This window comes from Acomys russatus, chromosome 6 (assembly GCF_903995435.1).
Source record: "Acomys russatus chromosome 6, mAcoRus1.1, whole genome shotgun sequence".
Lineage (NCBI taxonomy): Eukaryota > Metazoa > Chordata > Mammalia > Rodentia > Muridae > Acomys > Acomys russatus.
Window position 1 is genome coordinate 62585359 of NC_067142.1, and position 14959 is coordinate 62600317.

Consider the following 14959-nt stretch of genomic DNA (forward strand, 5'->3'; position numbering starts at 1 on the left):
CCTCTTATAAATAAGAATATTCTGCAGCATAAAGATAATGCTATTATACCACATGATAGTGTCATTAATTCAACAAGACCATATGATACTATATATTAAAATTCCCTCGCTTATATTATAATTGTCATTCAGTGTTCAGATACTTTCATTTGGTCATTATGCCAGCCTTTATTTGAATTGAAGATAAGATTTACTGGGACTGTTGTCCTTTCTTCATTTCCTCAGGTTCCTAATTCCTTTCAAGCTATGCATTCTGGCAGCAGCAATACTAGACAGTGGTATCAGCCTTCCCAGTACATCAGGTCAGGAACTGCTCCGTGTCGTGTCGACCTGCAGCACTTTTACAAATAGCACTGTTTGATTAAGTGGTAAGTTGATGAATGTCACATCTTTCTATCAACAAATCTTTCTCAGGCTGGGCCCCGTGGCTGGCACTGGTTTATAATCCAAATGCATGGTAGTGTAAGGCATGAACATGGGGCCATCCCAGACTGTGTGCACACTAAGACCCCATCTTAAAACTGACTCAACCTATAAACCAAACAACCGCTCTATACAGCTAGATTTTCTTGGGGGTCAGGTTGGGGAACATGCTTTGAGACTGTAGAATGTAGTTAAGGTTTATTGCCAGTTAAATAGTCTCTGCTATTTTATTAAATAAGGTTTGTAACTTTTTTTTTTAAAAAATCAAATAAGGCTTATTCCTGGTTAAATAGTCTCTCCACTCTTTTATTAAATCAAATTCATCCCACCTTTAATTATTCTTCATGGTCATGTTATATATAAATTTCTCAAATTACTTCATATTACATTTGGAATAAAATGGTAATAAACTGTACCTTTTAAACCTCTCATAAAGTCATTATTGGAATAATTCTGCTTGCATTTGAAAATCCAGTTGTGAACTAGTGAGATAAATCTGTTCTGATTCTAAAATACATAGTTTAAATAAAGATAGTTTAGTTTCTAGTTGCATAAATATCTATGTCAATATGAGGTTAATGACTTGTGATATGCATGATAGCTAATATGGAAACAAAGAAAAAAATGACAACACAGATACATTTGATCCAGAACAGACAGAAGAGGGAGGCCTGGGAGTGTTTGAGCTCACGGGTTCTTAGGGGTTTGAGCATCCTTTCTCTCTGTGTGAGGATGGCTGCCCGAGCCCCGGCCCATTTCCCTGGCCCTTGTAGACGGAACTGGTAGGAGGTGCAGGGACCATAGAAAATCTCCTTGGCCAGCTTTGTATCCCAGAGGAGGAGGGAGAGCAGGTTGGGTTTGACACCTAACTCGGAAGCAATTTCATCCATGTAGTCGATGAACTGTACTCGGCGAGCGTCTCTGAGGCTTTTCATAGAGCTGGGGAGGGAGTAAAAACATAAGAAGCATCAGATTTCAGTTCCCATTGTTCCCAACTTTTCAGTAGAGTTTGCTTTTATTTGCTATTGACTTCACTGTTTTATGCTTATCAGATCTTAATTCCATACATTTTCTTCAATTCTCTTGGGTGCACTATGGTCTCTTAATACATGATGTGAATTACTGAGGGCTTTAAAGTTCCCACAAACCCAACAGAGTGACTGACATATATAAAAAAGGAAATGCTGCATGACTGGATGGCATCTTGTATCTGGATTTCCCTTGTAGATACAGAATCCAGTTCCATGGTGTGAATTAAATTATCAAGGGACATATGCGTCACAGCGTATGAAACACCATCATTCACTTCATGTTTCCAAGCTACATAAGCTATCTTCTCCATATACTAATTCTGTACATAATTCTTCCTTTGAATATTCCTAGGTAATCATAAGTCACTATTTTTAGAGGACTAAATACTTGAAAATGAAAGCCCTTCTGTAAGCAGGCACAGTGGCAGATACCTGTAGTCCCGGTACTCAGGAGGCTGAGAAGAGAGAATCACCTAAGTTGAAGGTCAGCCTGGCCTATGTAATGAGTTCAAAGCTAGATTAGGCTATAAAATGAGGCCCTGTCTAAAATACAAAAACCAAATGAGAAGCCACTCTGGCCACTCTGTTAAAACATTGTTGGGTAAAAGAGACAAAATAGAAAGTGCCACACTTTAAAAAAAATGTCAAAACATTTCAAAATGTTGGGAGGAGATACATTTGTATCATTCAACATAAATGTGATAAAAAGTGAGTGAAAGTAGCCAAATAAGTTAGAGATGAATGTACAATAAAGCTAGAGAATGCAGTACTAAAGCATCTATTACTAAATTCAGGGCTGCATGGGGACACCAGTCACCACTGGTCTCACCCAGCTGAATGTCGATAGCAAGCTGCCAGGCAAGCTGTGTCCACTGGTACAATAGCATCAAGGCTAATCTGGGAGTAACAAATCACCCTCTGGATCTGAGGCTGGCTCCACAGGAGGAAATCCATGCCCCATACTATAAACCCAGTCATAACGCCATGACTGAAAGGTTTTGAGGTGATAGGAGAGACTTTACTATTCCATAGTGCAACTTGTGTGAGTCCCAACTGCCTTCTAGATATTTACGTTTATACTCACAGATGAATGCTACTACTCTCAGCCTCAGTCCTGCAGTTTCTCTTAGAAATGAGTGATGGTTAATTCAGAGACTTACAGCGCTGAGATTAAGTGATGGCTACGTGCTGAGCCCCAAACAGGGGCTCAGGGAATATCAAAGAAAACAGGGAAGAAAGAAATGTAAAGCCAGGAGATGAAGACAAAGGCTGAAAAATGTTATCTTCTGGGTATGACACCCCCTTTTTGTTCTGTCATTTTGATTAAAAAATTATACAGGGTTACCTAAGAGCCTTTTCATGCAAATGTATAATGTACTTTGAGCATATGACCCCTCCCCACCTCATCACTCTTCACTTTCTTACCCCATACCATCATTAGCCTCCTAAGTTACTTAGATTGTTTTGTTTCTATATCCCTGTCACCAGCACATATGATTTTATGTATCTGTACTATCTGGGACCAACAAATGAGAAAAAAAATACAACCCAATGTCTTTTTCATTTATATTCATATTCTTGCAAATAATGTAATTTATTCTTGTTTATGGCTAAAAACTCTATTATGAACATAATGCACATTTTCACTATCTATTCCCCTGGAGACCTGCACTGTATTCCTAACCTAGCCACTGTAGATGGGTATTACAATAAAGATGGTTGTGTAGTCTGTCTCTGTGGTAGGTTGGCCTGTTGTCTTTTGGGTAAATACTGAGAAGTTGTTTATCTTGTAGGTCTATGTTTACCTCTGTTCTTATTTCCACAGTGAGTGTGAATTCTACTCATGAGTAAACTTGGTGTTCTGTAGTTATTAAACATGTCATGTCAGATTTATGTTCCACAATCAGAACCATGCGAAAAAAACTCAACATGAAATTGACTTATTAGGGCTCGTATAGGTAAAAATAGTATAAAAAGCAAAAAGCAAATATCCCCTCTTAACAGGTTTTAGTTTCTTTAGCAAAAGATTAGGTTACTTACTCTTTGGACATATTTTGTTTTCTTCTGTTGATCTCAGCCAGCATGTTTCTCTTTGAGGGCAACTTTTTTAGTCCTGAGAAAACAATATATAGACATTGGAGGGTTGACATGAAGATGAAGGTACATGAATAAACAAAGAGAATGGTTTTCAAACAGAATAGATGCATCAGACCTCTAAAAAATTAGTAATAAAAGCCTTGTGTTTAAACAATTCCAAAGAAAGAGAATTCATTTTCCATCACCAGGCACAGGATGCCAGTTAGGGAGTTCAGCTTTCCTTTAAGATAAAAATGCTCAAACTTTTCTTGGTTTAAAGGTATAGTCAACATTCCTGAATATTGTTCATGCTCTCAATGTATTTTACAGTCTTCCAAAGATCCTAAAACTATACTGGGACCTGACTCAAACATTTTCTTATCTGAACATTGCCCAGCATTGAGCTCACATCCAAAATGCAATGTTTCTATTGTTTGAGTTGGGAACATCTCTTATTTTCATTGGGCACTCCAAAAGTATGTGCTGATGACAAAGGCCTATCCAAACTGCAACAACTACATTTTGAAAGGAGACCAAGTAATTGCAGATGGAAAATCTGTATATGCGAGTGTATCATGGACAGAGGAGACACAGCAGGACAAAGAGTAGTAGGCATGCTGCCTAGGAATTATTTGCCTGCTGGTCACCAGGTGTTACATATCTGTAAAAATATGACCTACACACAAGTATCCTCAAATGTTTCAAAATACAGTTTCAAACATGAGTGTGCAAAGTTTGAAAGGAACAGAGTGGAAGAACTGAAAGGTCATGTAGTACTTTAGGTTACTGCTGTACATGTATACATACCCTATGAAGCATCTACAAGTGTACCACATAGAAAGGAGCATGTTACGCAATGAAATACATGTGTGTGCTTGTCCATGCATCAATGTTTACAATAATTCTAAATGGCAATTAATATAAAACAATTATATACAATAAAAAATATATAAAAATATATACATGTACATATGGACATATATATATATATATGTCCATATGCATATGTTGAATGGGTAAGAATGTGGAGTGTTATATATTTAGTGAATAAAATGATTGACTGTAAAATTAGGGTTCATTTCACAATATTATATTAAGAGGAAGAAGCCAAAAAACCATCTGGTGCATATTTTCCCAGCATTCCTCCCTCAATTATTTCACATTACTAAGTTGTACTACCCCCTCTTAGTATATTTCTACATGTGTTACAAGACCATAGGTTCCTATTTGTCTTCCCTATGCACACTTCATTTTGACTAACCCTTCCTCCACCCACTTGCTTTCTTCCCACTCCACTGTCTGCTGGAACTTTCCTGCGCCCAGTATTCATACCATCTATGATTCCATGTGCACAAAGGAAGAAGATAAAACCTTCCTGGCACTCTTAGAAATGAGTGTTGCTCTTTTTGGTGATGTTGGGGAGGGTGAGGCTGGAAACGCATGAAGAAAGAGTTTCTGAGTTGTACTTATTCCGTTTGTTTTTTAATCTACATTGTGGTTGAATAGTCGTATGTGTATTTGATTTGTGAAAATTGCCCAATGCATGATGTATGTCCTTTTGTGTGTATATTTTAACAAAGCAAATCTTTGGAAAATTTTGCTTTACCAAAAGGCAATTTGATATGAAGAGAAGTCCCAAATTACAATAAACATCACAAGTAATTGTGCAACTACGTTCTCGTATGGTCATCAGCATATTATCCATTTGATGGAAGTCAGCAAAGAAAACATGTATTTATCAGAAGAAACAGAAATAAGAAATATAGAAAGCAGAGACATGGCTTTACATGCCAAGGAGAGCTATGCTGTAGAGTTTTGCATGAGCACGAAATGGATACCCCTGAAGCTTCAGAAAATAATGGATATGAGAACTTGCAACAGCCATTATCCCCACTTCACTATGGATGCATATTCAAATCTCAAGGAATTGCCACATCAATGATTTTATGTCTCAGAATGCTGGTCATCCATCACATTGTGTCACATTCCGAGGAAGAACTGCCCTAATGAGGAAGAATCCTGACTACTCATTAAATCAAGTATAGGAAACTTGGTCAACATTGTTTGGGGCCATGAGGTGAAGGACTACATGTGATTCAATACAAACTCTTTGGCTTTAAGACACCACAAGGCAATCCTATCCAAATCTGACCTTGATTTCATTCTACTAGCAGATTTGTTTTGCTAAGAAGCATCAATTTGGGTAACTATTTGGGAAACAAATTGAGAATATGAACCTCAAGCTTGGAGTCAGTCAACACAGTAAAATGGCTTCACTACATTTCTGAGCTGTTTCCCAGGTGGTTTGCTGCATGTTTTGTTTTCCTACTTTGGTCACCTTCTGTGTCTACAAAACCTCACCTTGAGTTAGTTTTCTGCTTAAAAGAAGCAGATGAATAGACAGTTGCATCAAAATATACCTTCATTATAATTTTCGTGGCTTTAAAAATGTCATGATTTGGGTGTTTTCATTTTTCATAGAAGTCCATCATGATGGGTGGATTGGTGCCCAGGTGGGTCCGCTCAAACTATTGCGCTAACCAAGGACAATACAATAGTAAACATCGAACCCCTACTCTGATCTACCCAATGGACAGGACATTCTCCAGTTATGTGGAGATCTGGGACTGACTTTATCATGAACTCTGGTGCTCCATATTTGACCACCTCCCCTTGGTGAGGAGGCCTGGTGGCACTCAAAGAAAGAATAAGCAGACTACCAAGATGAGACGATACCCTATGACCATATAGTGGGGGAGGAGGTCCCCCTTGGTCATAGACCTAAGGGAGGGGAATAGGGTGAAAGCAGGAGGGAGGGAGGAATGGGAGGATACAAGTGATGGGATAACAATTGAGTTGTAATCTGAATAAATTAATAAAATAAAAAAAAAGAAATATCAACCTTCAGAAGAACCCAAGCTGGTTCATTTTTAATGGTGAAATTTCGGACAATTCGATAAATGAGAAAGATCAACAGATCAACAAAGACCTCTGTGTGACTTTTTAAATCACAGAGCATTTGGCACATACTGTACTCATGGGAATAAAATCACATACCTTTGAACACATGAACAACCCATCGGCTTTGGAGCTCTGATGTGGGGATGATGGCTCCCTTTGGCTGGAGGATGCCAATGAAAGCAAGAGTTGGCTTCTCTAGCTCAGGAGGGAAGACGAATTTAAACATGGAGTACTGGCTGTCTAGGATTGCTGAGCCATCATTCAAGAAAGGGAATGACAATGTATAGCCTGTGGCAAGGATGACAACATCTATGTTCTCCTCAGTTCCATCCTCAAAGATGACTGATGCTGAGGTGAACTCTTTCACATTTGGTTTTATCGTCACTTTCCCAGTAATGATGCGACTTGGTAGGTCATCACTGAGAACTGTTCGGTGGTCAAGAACTCTGTGTATCAAGAAATGAGTATATAACTTCTTAGTAAAAATATGGCACAGGCAAAAGCTCTGGGAAAACATTGTATAGCTTCAACAATTTTTATTCTGCTTCTCATAATCCTTATCAGGCAATATAGCTCATTAGTAGTGAATTGATTTTCTGATTCAGAACTGAAACCCTGATACTTGTTCAGTCTCTTACCCATTGATAGACCCTTGGACAAGCCATGAAACACTTTGATTTTACTTTCCTAACTGTAGTAACAGTAATGATATTACAACAGCCATGTCAGATTTGTTAATTCATATTAAACATCATTAGATAATAATATTTTTACAAGAAATAAAGTGTGTTCGTCATCTATTGAGACAAGGATTCACTATGTAGCCCTGGCTGCCCTGGAAGTCACTTTGTAGCTCAGGCTACTCTTTAACTGACAGAGATCTGCCTCCAAAGGGACTGAATTAAAGGTATGTTAAATTCTGGCATATTTACTTACTCGATGCCATGTAAACTTAGTTGTCACTAACTAAACATTAGTATTTTATAGCATTTATTGATTCATTAGATTTGTGTACTTAATGACGTGTTTGTGTGTGTGCATATACATGAGCACATGCATGTGAAGATGTGGAGGTTTGGAGGACAAGTCTCAGGAGTCAGTTCTCTCCTCTTGTCATGTGGGCTCCAGGTTCAGGCTTGGTGGCAAGTGACTTTACTTGCTGAAGTACCCTGCTAGCCCCACTTGCTAATATTTTCAAAAACATTAAAGGTGTATATGCAACATTTAAGAATGAATCTTCAAAGAAAACGTTGTATAATCAGTGACACTGAGCTCTTAGGTCAATTGCAATTTAAGGTTTGAGTTATGAGTTAGTAGCAGGCAGCCAAAGTCTCCTGTGATTACATTAGTGCAAAAGTAATAATTAAACATCGCACAGATTCTGAGTAATTTCTCTATAAAACGGAACCTGAGGTCATAATATGACCTCAGTTCAGCACAAAACTATGTGTGCATTTCCCAGATACCTATTAATATTGATTTTCTGTTTTAATTAATTAAACCTTTATTATGTTTTCATGGAATTAAAAAATTACATTTAACTTGTGGGAATCAGTTCTCTCTTTCCATCATGTAGATTCTGGGGATCAAATTCAGGTCGGCAGCTGCCCTTTACCCACTGAGTCATCTCTGCAGACTTGGCATTTGAAATTTTAATATTGGAAGGGTTGGGGATTTAGCTCAGTGGTAGAACGCTTGCCTAGCAAGCACAAGGCCCTGGGTTCGGTTCTCAGCTTTGGAAAAAAAAAAAAAAAGAGTAGCAAAGCAAATGCTTTTAAACCGGGCATGGTGGCGCATGCCTTTAATCCCAGCACTCGGGAGGCAGAGGCAGGCGGATCGCTGTGAGTTCGAGGCCAGCCTGGTCTACAAAGTGAGTCCAGGATGGTCAAGGCTACACAAAGAAACCCTGTCTCAAAAAACCAAAAAATAAATAAATAATAATAATAATATTGGGAGCTACTCAGGATGAAAAGGCATTAGGAACAAGAGTAGATACATGCTTGACACCAAGTTTTACATGTCTTGTGGAGAAAAGAAAAAATAAAACACAGAGGAAAAGTGGCCACAAAGTTGGAAGAGGCAGAGAAGAACGGCGAGGGGTGAGAGCATTAGATAGATAGAGTCTAGGAACTGGCTGGCGTTGAGTGAGGTGGGAGAGAATTCTCAAGTACAGGATGAGTTTTGGAAGGACAATTGTAATTTTCAGTAGTAAGGGCTATCTAAGCTGAGGCTAGGCGTCATACAAATGGGGCAGGACAGAAAGTCAGTGCAGGTGAAGAGGTCCAAATGCATGAGGTTGTTGTAGAGACAACACATTGTTTTGGTTGATGGTGGGTTTGAAGGTAAGCACGCAATTCGAGTTTAGAATTTGGAGAGTGAACATGGCATAATTGACAGAGGAGAGTGTGGCATAGTGACCCTGTACAAATTTCAAATAAGTTTTTAAATTCTTTACCCTCCCTGTGGAAAACTCTTCTTACCACTCAGTACAAAGGTTCTTAACCTGTGGGTCACAGCTCCCTGGAGGGTTGAGTGATTCGTTCACAGGGGTGACATATCAGATATTTATATTATGGTTCATAACAGTAGCAAAATTACAGTTATAAAGGAGCAATGAAAATAATTTTATGGTTGGGAATTGCCCACCACAACATAAGGAACTGTATTAAAGAGTTGCAGCATTAAGAAGGCTGAGAACCACTGCATTAGTAGGATAACAGAAACCCTCAGTGGGAAGGGAATAATTTGGGTTTTCCACATAAAAACAAATGCCACGAGGAATTAATGGTATCACTTCTTCTATTTGTGTACTTATAGCTTATAGACTTGGATAAATAGTCCAGGTGCTCAAAAGTATTGTCTCTTTAAAATTCCCAACTTTACCTGTGCTGAGGCTGCAGCCCGTAATTGGCGTGGCTAAACCTGGCATTTAGCTTCTTCTCCATCTGCCTGTTGATCAGGTGTGCGGGGCAGATCTTCTCAACAGCTCTATTATAACGAGTGAAGAGTGTGGCATCCATGGGATTCCCATGATCCCAAACCCGGTTCCATATCCACGCCCCTCGTCTCGTGCTGAGGAAAACCTTCAAGAGAGGAGTGGTCGCCTAGTAAATATTTCACTTCTAATCAACCTGGTCTCAGATCCTGAGAGGCTTGTTGTTTAAGTTTTCGAGGCAATGGAGTTAACTTTTCACGTTGCCTCATCTTGCCAGCCAGCTTCTTTTCCCTGCACCTACTTTATAAAGAGATCCGGTTACTGAAAGGCATTTGAACTAACTTCATGTTTGCCATGGATTGACTCTCTGTGTGGTGTTTGCTCCGGCTATACTAGATGTCTGGAATGTTTGAGGCCCCAAACTATGGGAAAACCCCACCGTGACAGTCCAGGCTGTTATGTGGAGGGTTAGAAGTCAGTATTCAGATTCCGCGTGAGTTCTTCCAGTTGAAATTTCCAAGTGATGGAGAAACACGTGGGCAAGATGTTTGGGATCAAAAAAAAAAAAAAAAAAAAAAAAAAAAAAAAAAAAATCAGGTAGAGAAATTCACACTGGAGTTGTCTCACTTTTACAATTGGAAAAGTCTTAACAAAATGTTTGCAGTGCAAGAAAAGGAGGGGGTGATTTATGTTTTGAGAAATATTTTTGTCTATTTTGTATCGTTTATCAGAGCCCTTGAAAAACAATCACTAGAATGATGCTGTTGACACAAAGTTCTGTGACTCCCGTACCTCAGGGTCATGGCGTGGCTAACTTAATCTACGGAAGGTGTTCAGCACTGCAAAGCATGTGTCTTTTCTATAAAGTATGAATCAAAAATTTAAAAGTTAATTTTGAATTGCACAAAGGACCTGGCATGCCCTAAGGAGTCAGTGACATGCCCTGGAGAGGAAGGACAGCTCCTCTTCACCTACTTGTTATTTGTACACAGTCAGTGGGAAACCATGGAATTTTCCTTTTTTCTTAACATCTTTACAGACAGACCAACAATGGCCTTTAAATATTCAGATTTGTGTTCCTGGATTGGGCTTTAAGCCTCATTTCCAATATGAAAACAGTGTCTTCTATAAAATTCATTTCATTTTGAAATGTCTCCTTTAGCTACCTGTAGCTAATTCTAATTCTAGTTGGATTGGCACCTCCATGACTCCAGTGCATTATGGACTGGGAGTCCTGTCACTTTGGAATTCTGTGTTTTCTTATTCACAGTCAGTAGGCAGAAAAACATGACATCGCCATCCAAATGGGAGCATCACTGCTAAAGCCAAGAACGGCTAGACTCACAGTCTGTGCTGGTATCAAGGTTACACTCAGGAGCAGAATCAGGGTAAGATGCCAAACCTGGTCAGCGACGCGACTGATCTCGCCCGCCACATCTGCTCCGGAATTCCCAATGCCAATCACGGCCACTCGCTTTCCCACGAAGTGGTCTGGGCGCTTGTACTCCCAGGTGTGGAGACAGGAGCCTCGGAACTTGGTGATTCCTGTGAAGGAAGGAGTCAACTCTGCCAAGTCACAACGGAAGTAGAAAACACTACTTGGTAAATTTCATCCCTAAGCTTGAAGTCCGTGCTACTTTATTCTCTTCTTTGCACTTGGATTTTGTGCCGCAGTTACCGAATGTTGTCATCCAGGAAACAAAACATTCGCCAGCGGTCACTCTATGGCTGAGACCAAAATCAGAGCAGAGTTTCTAAAGTAGTTGATGAAAACATTCCTACTTAAGATGTATACTCAACACGCTCTTTGTCTCCTTAGAGTTTTACTGTAGTTTTCTAATTTTTTTTTTTTTTAATACAGACATAATGAGAGTGTTTCTTCACTTTTTAGCACTCTCCGAAAATTCACAAATTTGTAAAGATCCCGAGTGGCAGCAACTAAATGCTTAACATGCATGCAGTTTTAAACTTCCCAGAAGACTAGAAGTGCTGAGGATCACAGTAATTTTAAGCCTGTAATTTGCTTAACGCAGTAATCTGAAATGCTAATATGTAATTCATGTAAGGTTATTAATGAGATTCGTTTTATGCTCCCACCGTGTCTTCTAAGTGTGGCAGGTATTTTACAAAGGAAAAATCTTAGTTTTGTGTCCTTCACATATCAAATGGTCATCAGTAGCATCTGGCTAATGGCCAGTCTTTTTAACACCACAAGCCTGGGGCAGTAGACGTTTCTAGGCATTCCGGAAAAATTATATTTCAAAATTATAATTGCCATAGATTATAAAATTCCATGATGAATAATTTGCCATTCATTCAGAATGTTAAAGACTTCTAAAATAGCTCCAAATTTTATTCACTCCAAATCCTACTTCCATTGTTTTATTGAGTCTTCATCATCATTGTCTCCTAAGAGGGCTGTTTAAAGTCTCTCTTATTGATGCTCCTGACTCAAAACCATCTTCCTCAATCAATTAATGTTTCACACTATTGCAGGACAGAATTTTATAAGGTGCAAACTTGATTATATACGTGCTTCTCCTACAAGTATGTGTATACATGAGCGCGTGCACACACACACACACACACACACACACACACACACACACACACACACACACACCTGTAATGCTTTCCCAATGATTCTTACATGCTTCTCCAACAACTGTGTGCCAATCTCTGAGCTCTCCCCACAGTTTCACATCTATTGCGTTTAGACACTGCTTCCTTGCTCATGAAAGGCTCTCTCAGACCTTGTTTATCTGAGGAACTCTGCTCTCCAGTTCCATCTTGACTTCTATTGCTAGACCTTCCCTGACTGGTCTATGAACTTACAACATTCTCTCTGTGTGTCTTCTGTGTAAAGACCTTTGTCCGGGGCCTACATAGGATTAAGATACTTAAAAACCCTAAGATTCCTCTCACACACACATCAGAGAAATACCTGTAAAATCCTGTAAAGGAAAATGCTTCTCAGTGTACTGGCCGCTGCAGACCATTATTCCATCAAAGATATAGGTTTTCTGCTCCTGATCAGCTTCGACCACAACATCCCATTGACCAGAGGTTGAAAAGTCAGGGCGTTTCTTGACACTGCACACGTTTGTCTAGGAAACAAGGAACAAAGTTCTAGGACATTTTAATCCATTTTTTTCCCTATAGAATTTTATGTTTAAATAGCTCTGTGTGTGGCTCCTGGGTGGTTGTGTGCACACAAAGTTTCTAAAAATGATCACTTCTCAAATGTTATGGCTTCTTAGAGCACAGAACGCATTCGTTTTATTTCCTGTGACCTGTATTTATACTTTACAAAATGAACTAAAAGTTTTAATGCAGGCTCCAGCTGGGACAGTGCTCACCTGGCGGGGCAGATAAGACAAACATACATTCACAAATCATGAGAGTGGGGGAGATGTGGGTGAGAAATGCAGATCTAAACTGTGCCCAGCTGGTTCTGTGTGCAGACTTTGCTCTGACCAATGCACAGGTGGTGGGCGGGGTTTCCCTCCTTACCTGGAACTGGATGTGTTTCATCAGCCCGAAGTGCCTGGTGTACATCCTGAGATACTCCATTATTTTGGAGTTGTGCAGGTAGTTGGGGTAATGGTCAGGAAAGGGGTAGTCACTGAAGGCTGTCATCTCCTTGGATGTATTGCAGGTCAAAGATTTGTATATCCCGGCCCTTCCACTTTCTGGTGTCTCCTAAAGGAAACAAAACAACCCTTGGCTTCCAAAAGGTGTTAGGGGAAAAGAACTGTGTTGTTTGGTATAATTTTCTTTGCAAAGTCATGATTTGATTTTCACGTTTTGAGATAGTATTCAGCAAGATGAGAGCATCTTCTAATGAGCCTTTCTATTGCTATAATTCTATTTATAGTGACCGACCCCGTGGTAGTAATAATTAGCTTACAACAGGAACCAGCAGGATATAAGAACGCACATAAAACAAACCGAAACAAAATTAGAAAAATAACACAAAGAAGGTTTAGGTGAGAAACTACCAGTGGGCAAAATCTGTCTCACAACTGAAGGAATTTTACGGTAATGTAATTGAGAATAAAATGCTTATATGACTTGAGACCAAAAAAAAAAGTCATGCCACCATGGGGCGTATTAAAATATAAAGGAATAATAATAGCAACGATAAGATAAACGTAAATTCTTAAGAACTGCTTTTAATGACCATGAATTTTGCTTCAGTAAGACACTTCAAAGTAAGATTACCCTACCACCCTTCTAACTTCTGGAGACACTAGGAGATAGACCGGCTCCTTTCAGTGATTATTCACGACTCTGTTTATAAGGAAGCACACCTTTCTTGGTAGAGACATATTTTTTTTCAGTAACTAATAAGGAACACAAAACAACACCTAGGGTGATTAACAATGTGGAAGAAAATGCCACAACTGATAGCAAGTTTGCTAGGGGCAAAATAATTTTTGCATGCTTTTTGAGTTTCAGAGCCCTTATGCAAAATTTGCATACCGATATCCTGAATGTTGTATGTGGGGTTGTCAGGGACACGAAACTGCTTGTCCCCCAAGGAATTTCAAAATTATTTAAATAGTTACCGTTAATTTGGAAAGTTCACTTAAGAAACAATGCATGCTATCAGAATTTTATTTCCTGGTTGAATAAGAACACCTCCCACACACATGGATAATGTTGTGCCCTGAGAATATTTATAAATCTACCTCATATCTCCACAGTCCACCGATGTCACTGCTCTTTTCAAAACATGTAGGTTCTAGTCCCTCCTCCAAACAGCTCTTAATGGCGCCCAGTCCGCTGACGCCAGCACCAATCACTGCGATTTTTTTTACTCTCATGATCTCTTGAATTAAGAAGAATTATTTCAGTGTGGTTATAAGCAACAAGGCCAAGGCTATTACTATGTTCATGTCCCTGTCCCCCCTTCATTTTAGCGTTGACACATTTTGGGACACATCTTTAACTGCTTTCATAATGCCACTATCTTAGCATACATACTCTATTTTAATTATATATTATATAACTCGCTTTCTCCATTTCAGAGCACTTTGCACCCACATATTCAAACAACAGCAGATGGAACTTTTCTTAAAATGTACATTTCTACTGAACATACAGAGATATTTTTCTTGTCATTACTCCCCAAAGAACAGTGACTAAAATCTATTCAGAAAAGCTGATGGCTATCACTAGTAATGCAGACAAGATTTAAAGTCTAATGGAATTTGTGTGTAGGCTACATGCACATAGGATGCTATGTACATAAGAAACAGACACCTGCAGATTTTAATGTTTGTAGAGGATCTGAGAACCAGTCGCCCACAGGTGCATGGGATGGCTGTGTGGTTATTTTAATAGAACATTTGGTCAAAAATAAGATTTACAATCAATTTCAAGATGGTTAACAACCACTTATTATAGAAACATCCCAGATTTTACCAACTTACTGAAGTTTGGTTCTAGAACACATTTATGTAATGAATATTGCTGTGAAACAAGCTGCTTACTAACTAATAGCTAACAAGGTGTACAAGGTTGCCAC

General features: G+C 39.1%; 1 protein-coding gene across 1 annotated transcript; it reads right to left on the reverse strand.

Annotated features, from left to right (window-relative positions):
• Window positions 1–998: 998 nt before the first annotated feature.
• LOC127190653 (flavin-containing monooxygenase 5-like) lies at window positions 999–14255 on the reverse strand. The gene is made up of 8 exons (XM_051147791.1): window positions 14121–14255; window positions 12940–13128; window positions 12371–12533; window positions 10829–10971; window positions 9375–9574; window positions 6588–6937; window positions 3495–3567; window positions 999–1362 (listed from the first exon to the last, which is right to left on the reverse strand). The coding sequence occupies exons 1-8, from the start codon at window positions 14253–14255 to the stop codon at window positions 999–1001; spliced, it is 1617 nt and encodes a 538-aa protein (XP_051003748.1).
• Between the last annotated feature and the right edge of the window lie 704 nt (window positions 14256–14959).